This window comes from Peromyscus maniculatus, chromosome X (assembly GCF_049852395.1).
Source record: "Peromyscus maniculatus bairdii isolate BWxNUB_F1_BW_parent chromosome X, HU_Pman_BW_mat_3.1, whole genome shotgun sequence".
In the NCBI taxonomy this organism is placed as follows: domain Eukaryota; kingdom Metazoa; phylum Chordata; class Mammalia; order Rodentia; family Cricetidae; genus Peromyscus; species Peromyscus maniculatus.
Genome location: NC_134875.1, coordinates 110392600 through 110410767, shown reverse-complemented (window position 1 = coordinate 110410767; position 18168 = coordinate 110392600). Strand labels below are relative to the sequence as shown.

The following is an 18168-nucleotide window of genomic DNA, read 5'->3' as shown; positions in this document are numbered from 1 at the left end:
GCTTGGTTAGTGTTACCCCAAGGTATTTTATGTCATTTTTGGCTATTGTGAAGGGTGATGTATCTCTAATTGCCTTCTCAGCTTCTTTGTCCATTGTATATAGGAGGGCTACTGATTTTTTTGAGTTGATTTTGTATCCTGCTATGTTGCTGAAGGTGTTTATAAGCTTTATCAATTCCTGGGTGGAATCTTTGGGGTCACTCAAGTATACTATCATGTCGTCTGCAAATAGGGAAAGCTTGACTTCTTCCTTTCCAATTTGAATCCCCTTAATCTCCTTATGTTGTCTTATTGCTCTGGCTAGAACTTCAAGTACTATATTGAATAAGTATGGGGAGAGTGGACAGCCTTGTCTCGTTCCTGATTTTAGTGGAATTGCTTTGAGTTTCTCTCCATTTAATTTGATGTTGGCTGTTGGTTTGCTATATATTGCCTTTATTATGTTTAGGTATGTTCCCTGTATTCCTGATCGCTCCAAGACTTTTATCATGAAGGGGTGTTGGATTTTGTCAAATGCCTTTTCTGCATCTAGTGAGATGATCATGTGGTTTTTTTCTTTGAGTTTGTTTATATGGTGTATTACATTAATGGACTTTCGTATGTTGAACCACCCTTGCATCCCTGGGATGAAGCCTACTTGATCATGGTGGATAATCGTTCTGATGTGTTCTTGGAGTCTGTTTGCCAGTATTTTATTGAGTATTTTTGCATCAATGTTCATGAGGGAGATCGGTCTGTAGTTCTCTTTCTTTGTTGCATCCTTGTTTGGTTTAGGAATCAGGGTAATTGTAGCCTCATAGAAGGAGTTTGGTAATGTTCCTTCTGTTTCTATTATGTGGAACAATTTAGAGAGTATTGGTATTAACTCTTCTGTGAAGATCTGGTAGAATTCTGCGCTGAAACCATCTGGTCCTGGGCTTTTTTTGGTTGGGAGACCTTTAATGACTGTTTCTATTTCCTTAGGGGTTATTGGACTATTTAAATAGTTTATCTGGTCTTGATTAAACTTAGGTATGTGGTATCTATCCAGAAAAATGTCCATTTCTTTTAGGTTTTCCAGTTTTGTGGAGTAGAGGTTTTTGAAATATGACCTTATAATTCTCTGGATTTCCTCAATGTCTGTTGTTATGTCCCCCTTTTCATTTCTGATTTTGTTGATTTGGATTCTCTCTCTGTGTCTTTTGGTTAGTTTGGATAAGGGCTTGTCTATCTTGTTGATTTTCTCAAAGAACCAACTCTTTGTTTCATTAATTTTTTGTATTATTCTCTTAGTTTCTAATTTATTAATTTCACCTCTCACTTTGATAATTTCCTGGCGTCTATTCTTCCTGGGAGACTTTGCTTCTTCTTGTTCTAGAGCTTTCAGATGTGCTGTTAATTCACTAGTGTGCGATTTCTCCAACTTCTTTATGTGGGCATTTAGTGCTATGAATTTCCCTCTTAGCACTGCTTTCATAGTGTCCCATAAGTTTGGGTATGTGGTGTCTTCATTTTCATTGATCTCTAGGAAGTCTTTAATTTCTTTCTTTATTTCTTCCTTAACCCATTGGTGATTCAGTTGAGCATTATTCAGTTTCCATGAGGTTGTAGGTTTTCTGTAGTTTTTGTTGTTGTTGAAATCTAGCTTTAAACCATGGTGATCTGATAGAACACAGGAGGTTATTCTGATTGTTTTGTATCTGTTGAGATTTGCTTTGTGGCCAAGTATGTGGTCGATTTTAGAGAAAGTTCCATGGGGTGCTGAGAAGAAAGTATATTCTTTCTTGTTAGGATGGAATGTTCTGTAGATATCTATTAGGTCCAATTGGGTCATGACATCAGTTAAGTCCTTTATTTCTCTGTTAAGTTTCGATTTGGGAGATCTGTCCAGTGGTGAAAGTGGGGTGTTGAGATCTCCCACTATTAATGTGTGGGGTTTTATATGTGGTTTAAGCTTTAGTAATGTTTCTTTTACATATGTGGGTGCTCTTATGTTTGGGGCATATATGTTCAGAATTGAAACTTCATCTTGGTCGATCTTTCCTGTGACGAGGATGTAATGTCCTTCTTGATCTCTTTTGATTGATTTTAGTTTGAAGTCTATTTTGTTGGATATCAGGATGGCTACCCCTGCTTGTTTAAGACCATTTGATTGAAAAGTCTTTTCCCAGCCTTTTATTCTTAGGTAGTGTCTATCTTTGAATTTGAGATGTGTTTCTTGTATGCAGCAGAAGGATGGGTCCTGCTTTCGTATCCATTCTGTAAGTCTATGTCTTTTTATAGGTGAATTAAGTCCGTTGATATTAAGGGATATTAATGACCAGTGATTCTTCATCTCTGTTATTTTTGGTGGTAGTGTGTGTGTACTTCTCTTCTTTGGGGTTTACTGTTGTGGCTTTATCTATTGCCTGAGTTTTCAAGTGTGTATCTGACTTCCCTCGGTTGGAATTTTCCTTCTAGTGCTTTCTGTAGGGCTGGGTTTGTGGATAGGTATTGTTTAAATCTGGTTTTGTCTTCGAATGTCTTGTTCCTTCCGTCTATGATGATTGAAAGTTTTGCTGGGTATATTAGTCTGGGCTGACATCCATGGTCTCTTAGTGTCTGGATTACATCTGTCCAGGTCCTTCTGGCTTTCAAAGTCTCCATTGAGAAATCGGGTGTTATTCTGATGGGTTTACCTTTATAGGTCACTTGGCCTTTTTCCTTGGCTGCTCTTAATATTCTTTCTTTATTCTGTACATTTAGTTGTTTAATTATTATGTGTCGAGGGGACTTTTTTTGGGGGTCTAGTCTGTTTGGTGTTCTATAGGCTTCTTGTATCTTCATAGGCATTTCCTTCTTTAAGTTGGGAAAGTTTTCTTCTATAATTTTGTTGAATATATTTTCTGTGCCTTTGAGTTGGTATTCTTCACCTTCTTCTATCCCTATAATTCGTAAGTTTGGTCTTTTTATGGTGTCCCAGATTTCTTGGACATTTTGGTTCATGACTTTGTTGGCTTTAGTGTTTCCTTCGACTGATGGAACTATTTCTTCTACTGTATCTTCAATGCCAGAAATCCTCTCTTCCATCTCTTGCATTCTGTTGGTTATACTTGCATCCGAAGTTCCTGATCTTTTACTCAGGTTTTCTATTTCCAGCATTCCCTCTGTTTGTGTCTTTTTCATTTTTTCAATTTCCCTTTTCAGATCTTGGACTGTTTCCTTTGTTTGTTTCATTGCTTTTTCATGATTTTCTTTCAGTGCTTTATTGTTTTCTTCCAGGATTTTAATGTTTTCTTCCAGGACTTTATTGTTTTCTTGGAGGGCTTTATTGTTTTCTTCTAATTTGTTTGCCCTTTCCTCTAGTTGTTTACAGCGTTCTTCCAATTTTCTTGTCTTTTCCTCTACACACGCCTCTACCTTCTTCATGAAGTTACTCATAAGGCTACTTTCTTCTGCTTCTTCCAATTTTTGGTGTTCAGGTCTAGATGTTGGAGGCGAGCTAGGTTCTGGTGATGCTGTATTGCTCTTCATTTTGCTGTATGTACTTCTGCTTTGACGTCTGCCCATCTCCTTGTGATTCCTTCTTGGTCTTATCAGTGGACTTGTTTCACAAAGATCTGACAGACTCAGGAGGACTCTCTCTCTTGTCCAAAAGGGAGTTCTCTTGTCCAACTCTTTGGTCCAGAAGGGAAGTCAGGGGCAAGCTCTGGTCCAGAATGGCAGTCGGGGACAGGCTGGGAGCTGGGGGCCGGTCTCTAAGTCTCAGGAAGTGGGTGGGGTCTTGGGCAGATGGGCGTGGGGGCAGGGCGCGGAGACTGCAGGGGCTGCCGGGGGCTTGGAAATGGGGATCCCTCCCGGTGGGGCTAGAAGGGGAGCTGCCCGGTGGCCAGAACCCGGCGCCAAGCTGGGCAGGTCCTCCCGGGGTGGCTGGTGGCCAGGGATGGGGTCCGGGTTGGACCCGGGTACTCACCTCTGGTCCAGAAGGGAAGTCGTCGGGGGCAGGCTGGGAGCTGAGGGCCGGTCTCTAAGTCTCAGGAAGTGGGTGGGGTCTTGGGCAGATGGGCGTGGGGGCAGGGCGCGGAGACTGCAGGGGCTGCCGGGGGCTTGGAAATGGGTATCCCTCCCGGTGGGGCTAGAAGGGGAGCTGCCCGGTGGCCAGAACCCGGCGCCAAGCTGGGCAGGTCCTCCCGGGGTGGCTGGTGGCCAGGGATGGGGTCCGGGCTGGACCCAGGCACTCACCTCTGGTCCAGAAGGGAAGTTGTCGGGGGCAGGCTGGGAGCTGGGGCGAATAATTCTTATATGGAAAGCTGAAATTTGAAATTGATTGCATTAACTTAAATGTGTTTGACTGCAGATACATCGCTCCTGTGCACATGTCTTTATTTGTGCCGCCAGTTAAAAGCTACCATTACTAATGGTTTTTAGGTAGAATGTGTCAGCTTCCTTCTCTGCTCTTCGAGCACTAAAATTGTGTCAGTTAAACTAATCAAAGAATCCCAAATATCTTGATTTAATGTTTAAAGGTTTTACACTTGAAAACTTACAAAATATCAATTGAAAATTCATTTTTTAAAAAAATTCACTTAAATCACTTAGCTATGTTTATTTTAAATGGTAAGCTTAATTCTAACATTTGTGTATGTTTTGTTATTCTGGTTGAAAATCTTAACTGCCTTGGTCATCTGATGTATCTGTTTCTTTAGACTTTAAAAAGATTACGTCAGGATCATTGAACATGTACCACTAGTTCATTTTCCAAATGCTATTAAATCTCCAATTATAAATGTAATAAGTTGAGGCACTGTACCACAGCTGCTGAACATTTTTACAAGTTTGAAATTTGTCTGAAACAAGGAATACTGTAATCCAGTTGTATTAAATTTTATAAGAAGGGTATTAACTTTTAAAAATAAATAATCGCCCTTTCACATAACTGTGTGGCATTTATCCTTTTAAAGACATTAAATTTTAAATGTCATGAAAACTGCCGCTTCCTGTGTAGTTTTTTGGCACATCTGTGCAAATGCTATGTGATTTGGTTTCAATACTGTTGCTGTAATAAAATACTCGAACATGAAGTAACTTAGAGGAGGAAAGGGTTTATTATTTAATAATTCCAGCTACAGTCCATCATTGTGAGGAAGTCAAAACAGAAACTTCAATCCACTGACCACCTCAAATTCACAGTGAAGAGCAGAGAAATGAATGCATATGTATTTCTTCGCTTGCTTGTTTGTGCTCAGCTCAGTGTTTCCATTCTTACATCATTCAGGAACCTTGCCTAAGATATGGCACCAACCACAGCAAACTGGGTCTTCCTGTATTAACTTAAGACAAACCCCCTGGACTCAGCCTCAGGCCAACCCAAATGTAGACACTGTACTTAAAATTCTCTGGCCAGTTAGTTCTAGGTCATGACAAGTTGGCAATTTAACCATCACACCATATTTTACTCATTTTTGTGTGCCTAGCACAATAGATTAGTAGTTGCTCATTTAAGAGGAAAAGACAGCTGTCCTACCTGGTCTAGTCAGTTCAGTATATATAATATCACTAAACTATTTTATGAAATATATTTTATCAGCACTAGTAATTTTAAATTTCATATTAAAACCTTAGACACGTTAACATAATTAGTATTCCATAGTATTTAGTGTGTTTCCATCCGTTGCACTATTATCTTCTTACGTACTCAGATTATTCTGTTTAGGAAGTAGGAATCGCTTCATGTTAACTTCTAGCTCTATACTAGTCATCTTAGATAGTTTCATTCTATCTTAAATCAAAATATAGTCCACTCTTATCATGTATATTTCTAATCTGATTTGGAATTAGTCATTTTCCAAGAAAGCCTGGGAAATGGTATAACTAGACCACAGAACTGAAAAATTAATTATTTCCAAGTTGATCTTTGTTCCTCTGCCTTCTTAGTGAGTAGAGATAAGATGTATTTATGTACGTCCATACATACATGCATACATACATAAAACATCAAGAGGGCATGAGGGGTTTTTTTGTACTTCCTTAATATGTACATATCTGCTTTCTTCCCTGCTAAAATAATAATTAGTAATGATGCAGGTATAGCATAATGATACATGACTTTTCGTCTTGTCTTATAAAGCATACAGAACAGATTTAGCATATTAATGCTATTTACAACAAGATTATTTTAACAGTTCTTTGTGTTATAGCCACATAAGATATTGTGTTAAATTATATTTTGTATGATTACTATGATGCTAGCAGGGTATATTCATTACTGTACCACTAGTAGAGTATTCATTTAAATGATATTTCCTTTCTTTGAAGTTTGAATGTTTAATAATAGCCTTTGATTTGGGGAAGATAGATAAATGATGAACTTAAATCCATTGCTACTGAAGCAAGCTGAAAAAACAGCATCAGGAGTCCAGGCAACCTCCCAGCATTTTCCAAATTATCTCTTCCCAATGCGGTTGTGTTCAAAAATAATTTCTGCAGCATGAAATTCTTCCAAATTTCAACCATATTCCAAGTTAATTTTCCTTATATAATATCTTATCCTTACGTTGGTTTCTCTGTATACATGATTCATAATTAATTATTAAGAGTTTACTTAGTTTAAATCTATACAGGTACGGAAGTAACTCTGTTGGTAGACATGCTTTTTGCCTTTAGCATATTAGACTCAATCCGAAGTATTACTCTTAGATTCTGAAATCTGACCTAACTTTTCCTCATAAATCTTTTTCCTAATATGCCAGGTACAGTGACATATACCTTTAGTTATAGCTACTCAAACACCAGAAAAGTACAAGTTTAAGAGAAGCCTGGGCAATATAACAAGATTCATAAAAAAAAAAAAAATTGCCCCTGATTAATAAGTATGTGCCTGCTATGAATGTGTGCCTGAAGATTACCTGAACAAAGTACTATATTTAAATGATATTATAAAAGTTGTAGATCTTCTTTTTTAAATGAATTTTAGAGGAAACAAAACAAAATTCTTTGAAATATATAATAGAGTGGAATATGGATTTTGGGGTAATGTACCAAGTAATTGTTAATTTTATCTTTTTAAGTAAAAGCAGTAGATTTTTTTAATTAAAATAATGATGCCAAACAAGAGTCATATATTGCAGCATATTTATTACTCCCTATGTGTCAGACTCTGGGCCAAGAAGTTTATCTCATTTTCTCACTTAATTGTCGGATCACTCTTATTGGGTCACTACTAATACATATAATGTCTATGGCCAGTTTACAAACTTCTTGAAGAAAATGACAAGCAATATGTTTCTAAGCAGAAGACATCTTTTCATACTGTGGCTTATTGGTTAACAAGAGATAAAATTGTAGTTAGTTTTCAAAATAATTTTTTACAATTTCAGACATTCAAATTTAAGTAAGAACTATAAACCTGTTATTTTTAAATACATAATATAAAGTAGATTTGGTAATTTGAGTAGTTAAAATATGAAGGTATTAGATTTTGATATGAATGTCAAAATAAATGTTAATGTTTTCTTAATGGTCTAACCTGTAATAAATCAATGTTTAAAATCTTGGAGATATTTTAACAAATTCATTTGTCATGGGTAAAGTTTTAGATAAAAATGTTTAATAATTTTTTCAATGTTTCAAAAGTAGTCTTAGCGTCTATTGCCCTTTATTGTGTGTGCTTAAAGTTAGTCCTTGTCCTGAGGAGACGGGAATAGGGGGTGGGATGGGGAGAGGGCAGGGGGCGGGAGGAGGGTGGACAGGCGAATTCGTGGCTGATATGGAAAATTAAATTAAATTATAAAATAAAAAATACAAAAAAATGTTAGTCAAATTAGAAAATATACTTACGGCAAAATAACTGACCTTCTAACATTGCCATTGGTTCTAATTGACCAAAAAAGGTAAGATTTCCAGAGTTCTCCCATTAGTTCAGTCTTTACTTGAAATGTCAAGATTTTTTTCTTAGTACAGTTCCTAAAAACATACTTTAAAATGGATAATTATTTGAACAGAATATGTGTTCTTGTTTTCAGGATTGCACAGTATATGAAACTGAGAATAAAATTCTTCATGTGGTAAGTAGATTTACTTATATTTTTATCTCCAATAGACAATATTTACTTAGACAATATTTATGGTTTCCAAAAAGTAATCCATAATAAAAAAAAGATCTATTAACCTACATTAGTTAAGTATACATTTTAGGAAAACTATAAAAGAATCAAAACATGTTAGTTATGGTCATCTTGTTTTTAGCTAATAGAAAAAAATGATTTAATATTTGAATATTATTATATGAGGCAAGATTTGAGTAAAATAAAATCATCTTGGAAACAGAATTGGAAAGAACTTTTCTTAGTAATTTATGACTTAAAAATATATCAGAACAAGGTATTTTCTTCTACAATGGGAATAATTTATTGCTATATTCATTCAGATGAAATATTTCCTAAGAAAATCAAACTTCCTTGCTCTGATCTCATACTCAAGAACCAGACTTCTAAATGGCAATTTGTCAGTATTTGTTGAATCCATAAATTTCTTTATATTTTTTACATTTATTTATTTTGTTGATGATGAGGGAGCTATGAATACATGCCACATTATTCATGAAAAATCAGAGGACAATTTGCAATCTCACTGAAAGTTTGCTGATATTTTAATATGAGAAGTGAGGTATGGTTATATTATACTCTCAAAATGAGTAGTTATCTGTTGTTAGTGAACACATTGCTTTTTTACTTTTTGTAAATCTTTCTAATGAATTCTCACCTATGTTAAAATACCTTCTTCACTTCTGCTGGGAGAACATGGCACTTCTGCAGTAATTATGTGGTTGTTCATGAAGATCCATGTGCCTTAACATTTTTATTCTTTTTGTTTATAATTATTTGAATAATCACAAAAATGTTATATTTCAGGAGTAAGACATATATAAAATATCTTGCCTAAATATATGGGGGAAAGATGAACTCAGAATGGCAGCAATGCTGAGTTAATGCTCTTCCCCTCATTCTGTAGCAGTGATGACCTTTGTCATTTCTTTATCCACCATAAACAACTGATGTACTCTTTTCTCTGTTAGTCTAGGAAGAAAAAAATAACTGTCTCTAACACTTTTTAGGTACTACTATCCAGAGGTTCTGGAGAACAGAAAGGAAATATTTATTTAATATTTATTGTTATTTAAATAAAAATAATGATTTAATTATACACACACACACACACACACACACACACACACACATATTCCAAGCAGTAGTTTAAATTCTGGAAGCATGTTACAGGTTTAGTAGTTATCTTGAAGTTCATTCAAAATATAAAACTTTTGTATGCACATATACATGTAACACACACACACACACACACACACACACACACACACACACACACACGGAGTTCAGAGGAAACTCATAGGAGTCAGTTCTCTCCTGTAATATGTGTTCCAGAGTTCAAATGTGGGTCATCAGGCTTGGCAGCAAATGCCTTTTCCCCACTGAGCCATCTCACCAGCTCCAAAAACTAAGGTTTTTGACCACACATATGAAGCCACCAATACTGTAAGTGGAAAATTCCATCCCTGACCTCATATGATGGGGCTCATTGAAATCCAGGCTCACAACACAACTAATCTAAGATCACCAAGGAAAAGATGACTCTCTCAGACCTCAACAAAAGTTCTGATATATCATTTTTTGTATCTAATGCAAGAATACCTGTAAAGGATAATGAAATGGCATATGTGAGGGCCAGCTGCAGGTTCTGCATAAGACCTGTGTGCATTAAATACCACATCATTTATTTCTTTATTAATTTTGTTTATTCCTTCTGTACTATAAAGATATAGCTCCAATATTACCCCCAAAATGTCTGTAGATAATCTGTGTCGCAGTGAAAAAAGATAAAGATATATTGATCTGTAATACAGAAAGTAAACTGTTGAAGAAATTGGACAGCAGAGTAAGTATGAAACTTCTCACAGAAGAATTTGGTATCGGAATGATTACTATGTATGACATAGAGAAACAAAAGGATGAACTGGTGAAGTACTATGCTTAAATTCAGAACAGAATACCACAGAAATTGAAAACTGGAACTCTCAGTTCCGTATTTAAATAGTGAACCCCCTACATTGTAGCACCTTCCACTTAATATGCTGATTGAGATGAAACAAGGACAGATCTGCCTCAATGAATTGAAACTTAAATGGGACTGTGAGTATTTCCTAAGCTAGTTGCAGAAGTTTAAAGCAAGACTCAGCATGAACATTGAAAAGATGTGTTATGATAAATGTTCTGCTTAGGATCAAATGAAAATATTCATTGGAGTAGATACCAAAGATTATATCATCATTGATATTCTAGTTGTTCATTCATTGGTGGTAGTTTAATTGTCAAAATTGTTATGAATCAAGATGATCATGAATATTGTTACAACGAAGATGACTTTTTTTTCATTTTTCAAGACAGGGTTTCTCTGTGTAACAGTGCTAGCTGTCCTGGAACTTGCTTTGTAGACCAGGCTGGTCTCAAACTCACAGAGACAGAGATCTGCCTGCCTCTGCCTCCTGAATGCTGGGATTAAAAGCATGTGCCACCACTGCCCAGCCAAAGATGGCATTTTTAATACAGCAGAGAAAGTGCCTATTGTTGACACAGTGAAAACAGATAATGGGCCTATTGAAGAAATAGAGAACTGTTCTTTTTTTTTTATTTTTTTTTATAACAGAACAAGAAATTGCAATAGTTCATAAGATCAAGAAGAGTCTTTTGAGACAAAATCTGTTTTTAATGGAGTAGATGGCTCTGGAAGAAACATTAAAAAATAAACATTTAAAAAAGTATCCAGTATCCCTAGGGGACCTACTCCTTGATCCTGTAACTATGCCTAATCCAGTGGCCCTCAACGTGCTAATCACGACCGCTTTCAGGCGAAGTGGCCAGGGGTTGCATATGACTATCAGAAAACACAGATATTTACATTACAGTTCATAACTGTAGCAAGTTAACAGTTATTAAGTGGCACTGGAAATAATTTTATGATTGGGGTGTCACCACAACATGAGGAACTTTATTAAAGGATCGTCGTTTTTCTTAGCTAAAACAATAAGACATCTTTTGCAATAACCTTTAATCATGACACATCATAGGTAAAGACCAAAAGTCTGTATTTGGTTATTGCTGCTACTATATAAAAGCTGATATATATGTATTTTGATGATGCTAATTGTGTCAGTGAACATCTGTTTCTAGTGTGTCAATAGTATATCTTCCTTTTACTATTGTACTTAGGTGAATAACTACAGGACAATGGCTGCTTTCTGTTATCACATACATTTAGAGTAAGCAATGATTGTCCTTGTGAGTTGCTAAAATATTGACACCATTATTTTCTAATGGTTTGGTGTATATAACTTTTTTGCAGAAAGAGTATCTGAAATAAAGTAAAATTGCCGGGGGCTGGAGAGACAGCTCAGGTTTTAAGAGCACTGGTTGTTCTTCCAGAGGTCACAAGTTCAATTCCCAGCAACCACGCAGGCAGAACACTGTATACATAATAAATAAATAAATCTTAAAAAAATAAATAAAAAAAAATAAAATTGCCATATAAGGTATATATAAGACACACATGAACTTGGTGTCTACACTTGAATCACATTCCCAAGTTGTTCCATCATATATGTGCAAATTTTCTACAACAAAAAAATCCATAATCCAAAATACATTCTGCTCCAAAGCATTCTTTATAAGATATACCAAACCCATATTTCATTTAATCATAATTTTCTAATAGGTGAAACTGTGGGTTGCAGATTCTAAAACATTTTGAGTGCTGAATTTGAACAAATCTGATACCAAAGGTCCATGTTCTTTTTGGATCTGGTAGTTACTGTCAATTCTCGTTCCCTGAGACCTTGTCAATTGTATTGTCCTCTTTCCTGTGGAACTCGGGGCTACTAATTAGCTGTACGTGTTGTTTTATTTATTAAGGAAAACAAGAAGACCTTTTATGTCCTATATTTTTATTTCCTTGGAGTTGCTATTTCTTTGGCAGTGAATTTTCTGCAGCAATGGCGGTTCCTCCTGAACTGTTGAATTTTCTTAATTAAACTTTGACCTGCTTTTATGGGTTCTTCATGTGTTTACTTCCTGGCTTTTATTGAGGTCAGTGTGTGTGTTGTGATTTTCTCTTTGTGCAGTTTTTCCAGAATAATCTCTTATTGTATCAAAACACTTGTATTTAATTTCCCCTATGTATTGCTTGTTAGAAACATAAAATTGAAGTAGTTAATAGTTGTACCTATTTTAGATATTAGCTTCATTTTAGGTTCTCATCTCTAGGCATGATTTCTCTTTGCTTTTCATTTTTTGCTTAATGTAAATATGGTATATTTTTTCACATCTGTTGATGTAATTTAATTAAGGTGAAGAATAGTTCCAGTAAGGAACTAGTATGTTTACAAAGCAATTAAATACAAAATAGCAATTGATACTAGGCTATGAAAATAAGAAATTTTATTTCTGAAAAAAGTTCAGATGCTACCCTGTGACAGGATAACATAAATGAACTTACTTTTAGTAGGTTTTCATACAGTATATTCTTGATCATGCTTTTCACCTCCCCCTACTCCTCCCAGATCCTCCCCACCTCCCCACCCACCCAAACAGATATTAATTTAAAGGTAAAGGAATATTGTGAGATTTCTCTTCTACAAAATGCCCTATCTAATTTTGATTACTTTTGTTAAGGAAATAAGTACTTTCAGAATATAAACCAATGTTTGAAATTTTATTTAAATTTAAAATAAATAATAATCATTTCTATGTTAAATTAACTTTATTTCTTATATAAATCTCTAATGATGAACTTAGATTATTGGTAAATTGAACTTATACTAGTAGTAAATTCTATTCACTTCTCTTTTTCTCATACCAGATTCTGAGGTACTTGCTATTAAAAATGAGTGACTAAATAATAAATAAGCCTTTGAAACTTTCAAAATAAATGCAGTATGTTTCCTTAGGAAAGTTCTACACCTTAGCTAGTTAGAAGTTTAACATTCTGTTTGGTGATGCTGGAGACACTGATAGCATCAGCCAGTCAGTTAAGCTCAGAATACAATTCTATGCCATGTTATCATTCCACTTCCCATCTATCTTCCACTCAACTGATGCTAAATAACAAAACTCTTGAAAATTTTTATGATGCTTTAAGAAGAAAAAATTCATAGGTCTCTGAATGGCAATCCAGATTTTATCTGATAAGATGGAAACCAAGTTTTGCAAAAATAGAGCTGAACATGGTGGCTTACACCTTTAATCCTAGCACTTGGAAGGCAGAAGCACCCAAAAGTCTGTGAATTCATGCCTAGCCTCATCTGCATAGTGATTTCCCAAGCACATCAGATGTGAGACCCTCCCTTTAAACAATATGTAAGTGGCAAAAGCAAAGTTCAAATGGTAAATATAGTATAACAATTGTTTGAATATATTTATAATTAAGAAAGTGAGTTGAAGATGTTTATAGTAGACTAGATTTTCTTGTCTCTGGAAGGGATGGGAGGCAGTTGTCAAGCGGAAGGAAATGATCATGTTTGGAAAACTACAATACCTTAGGAATTCCATAAGGAAATACAGGTATCATTGCACTCTTCAACACACCTAGGAAAACTTAGAGAGTTAAGGAAAGTTGTGAGGTGTCTATTCTTAAATTAGTTCAGTATATAAGGATTAGTTTTAAAAAAACAGAAAGAGAAAAGGAAATATGATTGAATACACTACAATATTAAACTAATCCTGCCTCATGAAGTAGGTGTATTAAGCCTGTTTAATGTCCATAGTAAGAGTCAAAAATGCTACCTAATTAAAAAATATCATAGAGGGTAGGTACACTGTAAACAGAGACCAAGTGAGCTAAGAAAATGGTTATATTAGGAGTAACAAAACAGAAATAGAAGTAAGACCACACTAAAATCACTAAAATGAAAATCAAATATCAAGAAATTTTGAGAGTGAGACACCAAGTGGACTTTAACAGCACAGTAATAAGATATTTACATATTCAGAAAATGGCAACTATGAGAGAAGGGTTTTAGTTAACTCATCAACAACTCTTTCTAAGAAAGGAAGCAATAATAAAGGCTATAATAGAATAATTTTGGACAAGAAAGTTGGATATTCACCAAAGTTAGAAAACGTGTTAGAAGGATAATTATTTCAAGATATTATCATACAAATATTTCATAATCATAATGGGAAAACATTACTATATTATTCATTTAACCAGAGGGACTAGAGGAAATGAAGTTCAGTTTGGTGGTGCATGTTGAGAAATTGAGGCAGGAGGATCATGAGCTCCAGGTCAACCTGGCTACATATTGAGACTGTCTCAAATGAGAGGGAGAAAATGAGAGAGAGAGAATATGAATATGAATAAATATATTTCCAGAAGACAGTGGATGAAAAACTGCAAATATTTTAAAGAAAAACAAAGCCAAAGCTCATGTGCAAAGACAAATTTTTAAAAAAAAAACATGTTTTTAGATTAACAAGGTTACTAAAGTACTTTCCTGATACATGTGTTAGAATAAGATTATTAAATAAGTGAAACAAAATAATTCAAATTCCTGAATAAGAAAGTACTTGATGACAAAGAATACATGATAAACACAGATGAGGTGATTGATTAAGAACAGAAAGGGACATAGAAGTTGTAGCAGGAATCTTAAAAGTTCTTATTAATAAAATCAAACCCGAGGCCAGTTATTGGGGTCTATGCTGGTAGATCAGAGAGACAGAACAAGCCACAGCTATCTCACCTTGCCATTTCCTCAGCTGGTCCTGTTTCCTCAGACTGGAAGCCTCTGAGTCCTTATCCAGAATGAATCTCAGCTGAACTGTGTTGCTCCAAAGCCTGAAAGCTTAACCAGCTAAATGCTTAACCAGCCAAAAGCTTCTAGTTTCTGGTCCTCATGCCTAATATATCTTTCTGCTTTCTACCACCACTCTCTGGGATTAAAGGCTGGCTTCCTGGGATTAAAGGCGTGAGTCACCATGCCTGGCTGTTTCCAATGTGACCTTGAACTCACAGAGATCCAGAGGGATTTCTGTCTCTGGAATGCTAGGATTAAAGGCGTGTACTGTCACTACCCAACTAGTGGCTTTTCTGTTCTCTGACCCCAGATAAATTTATTAAGGTACACGATATTTTGGGGAACACAATACCACCACAAGAAGTGCTAATTATTTTTCAATGGTTAAAATTTTGATCTGACTATCAAAAGATAATGTGCATATCCTAATTTTTATATATTTTTAAAGAGACAATCTCCACATTGCTCATTAAATTATAATAATTTAATAGAGTACCACTACTAGTACTCATCAGAGGCAGTTATCCTCAAATATCAAGGAATTTTTATAAACCATTAATAAAATGTGTTTTCTATCTATTCATACACATACTTTTAAACATACTCATGTGCTGATGGGAACCTTCATGAAAATAGAATGGGCTTAATTTATTGCTATACATGTATAATACCAAATCCTTTTAGGAAAGCAAGTTTGACATACTTTCAAGTCTCAGAAACATTAATTCTAATATTTACATGGTATTTTGCAATTTGCTTCTGCCATTACTTTGAGTGTGATATACACACTAATTCATTTTGGTATTCAGGAAAAAATTTACTGTCATCTCTTATGGATGAATAAATTTAAACATAGAATGCTTATGCTAAGTCTCATGAAATGACAGAAATGATTTATGATCGACTGAGAAGTCAATATACCCTCTACTCCCAAGACTCAGGGAAAATCATTGAAAAGAGGGTGGAAATATTGTAAGAGCCAGTGGACCAGGATGCCTGCTGCTAGATAGTGTCTTCTAGACATGACAGGGAAGGCACACCTATGAAATCTCAGTAGTATGGTGCCTTATCAGACCTGCATAATGGTAGCACCAGTTGACATACCAATATGGATGAAGGAAATTTTACTAGATTCCACCTCTAGATGATGATCCACCGGCAGGCAGTAGCTGCTAAGAGAATAAGAATCAGTTTTCTCCAGAGACAAGCTCCCTGAAAGTTTATCCAATCTCAAATGGTCATCCCTAAACATAAATGCAATACTAAATGTACCTAGTAGGTTAGGTGAGGGCACACAAGGGTATTGGGTAGGTGGGGGAGAGGTGGAAATGGTGTAAATACAGTACGCATGTATGAAACTCTCAAATAAAATAAAAATCCATATTCCTATACTTTCCTGGGAATAGAATCTGGAATACAATAACATTTTCTATAGTTAATATTCAGAGAAGCATAATATATAATAATGAAAAATAAGAAATAGAAAATACTACAGTCAACTCTGGTACAGTTATAGTATATAATATTTACTATTCACAATTACTGTCTGAAATTGTTCAGGAATATATAATTTGTGACTAAATTATATGACGATCCCAAAATATTTATTGACCAGTGTTAAAGGAAAGATTCTAAATTGTAATGCTAAGGAAATCATAAGCATAGAGTAAATCATTACTATTAAAATTTTAAAAGTGAATATTCTAGAATAGTAGTATTATATTTACTTTATTTTTAAATAAATAAAAATATATTTGCAAATATATTTATATATTTGGAAAGATGAGTGCTGAAATTTTATCTTCAAGTAATTCCCTGTTTTCAATTAGTTTACAGTATGCTTATAATAAAAATAAGGAAATTATATATTTTTTCTACTGTATCCATCCTTCTGATGGTATTTAAGGCTTAATTTCATATTCATATGGGTAAAATAGTCAAAACTGGCTTGAATAAGGCTTAGGGACAATTTTGATGTTTCATATTTCTCATCTTTAAAATCAGAGTAATCTATGAAAAAGTATTATGGAAGGGGAATTTGCTTGTAATGTTGAACAGGGATATGTATTAATGTAAAATATGACAAAGAAAAAAGGATACTGAACAACTTGGGCTTTTGGGGGTGCCATTAGATCCACTTGTCAAAAACAAAATGAGATCATGAAGCACATTGCAGATAATTAATGTACTATATACTGGAGTGATCAACATTTTCTTATACCTATAATTATGAAATTTTCCCCAGTGAGGCCTGTAGCAGGAATCTTAAAAGTTCTTATTAATAAAATCAAACCCGAGGCCAGTTATTGGGGTCCATGCTGGTAGATCAGAGAGACAGAATAAGCCACAGCTATCTCACCTCGCCGGATCCTCAGCTGGTCTTGTCTCCTCAGACTGGAGGCCTCTGAGTCCTCATCCGGAATGGGTCTCAGCTGAATTACTGCTCAAAAGCCTGAATGCTTAACCAGCCAAAATCTTAACCAGCCAAAAGCCTCTTGTTTCTGGTCCTCACGCTTTATATATCTTTTTGCTTTCTACCACCACTCCCTGGGATTAAAGGCTGGCTTTCTGGGATTAAAGGCGTGTGTCACCATGCTTGGCTATTTCCAATGTGGCCTTGAACTCACAGAGATCCAGAGGGGTTTCTATCTCTGGAATGCTAGGATTAAAGGTGTGAGTGCCACCATTTTCTAGCCTTTGTATCTAGTGGCTGTCTGTTCTCTGACCCCAGATAAATTTATTAGAATACACAATATTTTGGTGAACACAATACCACCACAGAGGCCCCTTCTGTATTTCATGTTCCTTGGCATGTTGGGGACTATCTGTTTTGTTTTGCTTGAATCTTTGTTTTATATGATAGAGTGGCATCAGATAATCTGGGAATTTTTTTCAGTTCCATGCTTTTATTCCTCACTCCCACCTTTCACTGGAGTCTTTGCATTTGGAAAAGCTATTTTAGACCCTGGCCTTTTTCAGTCTCACTGTGCTTCTTGCAACCCTACTGTTCTCATTTGTAAGCCTGAAAGACTTCTCAGCTTTGATAACCTCTTGAAAAATCCCAGGCCTTGTGAGTTCATTAAAGTCACACTGCTTAAACCAAAAACTATTCTGAAACCAAATAACATTTTTTACCTTTACCAACAGTGTGATCTTTGCACACAATGGGAAGAATAATGCATACTTTCCTATTTTTTAGTGCTTTACTATTCAAAACTATGCTCCTTCTTCTCCTCTCCTCTCCCTTTTCCCCTCCACCCTCCTCTGTTCCCTCTCCCTCTCTCTGCCTCCCTCTCTTCTCTTCTCCTTTTTTTATCTCCTCTCCAAACTTTTTTCTACACTTACTTAAC

General features: G+C 35.3%; 1 protein-coding gene across 8 annotated transcripts in view; it reads left to right on the top strand.

The window, feature by feature from the left end:
* Cnksr2 (connector enhancer of kinase suppressor of Ras 2) overlaps positions 1-18168 on the top strand; it is a 246287-nt gene that overhangs the window by 91703 nt on the left and 136416 nt on the right. For all 8 annotated transcript variants that reach the window (XM_015992153.3, XM_015992151.3, XM_042269571.2 and 5 more), the window contains exon 5: positions 7980-8021. In XM_015992153.3, coding sequence (XP_015847639.1) covers positions 7980-8021 — 42 coding nt within the window. The remainder of the gene's footprint in view (positions 1-7979; positions 8022-18168) is intronic.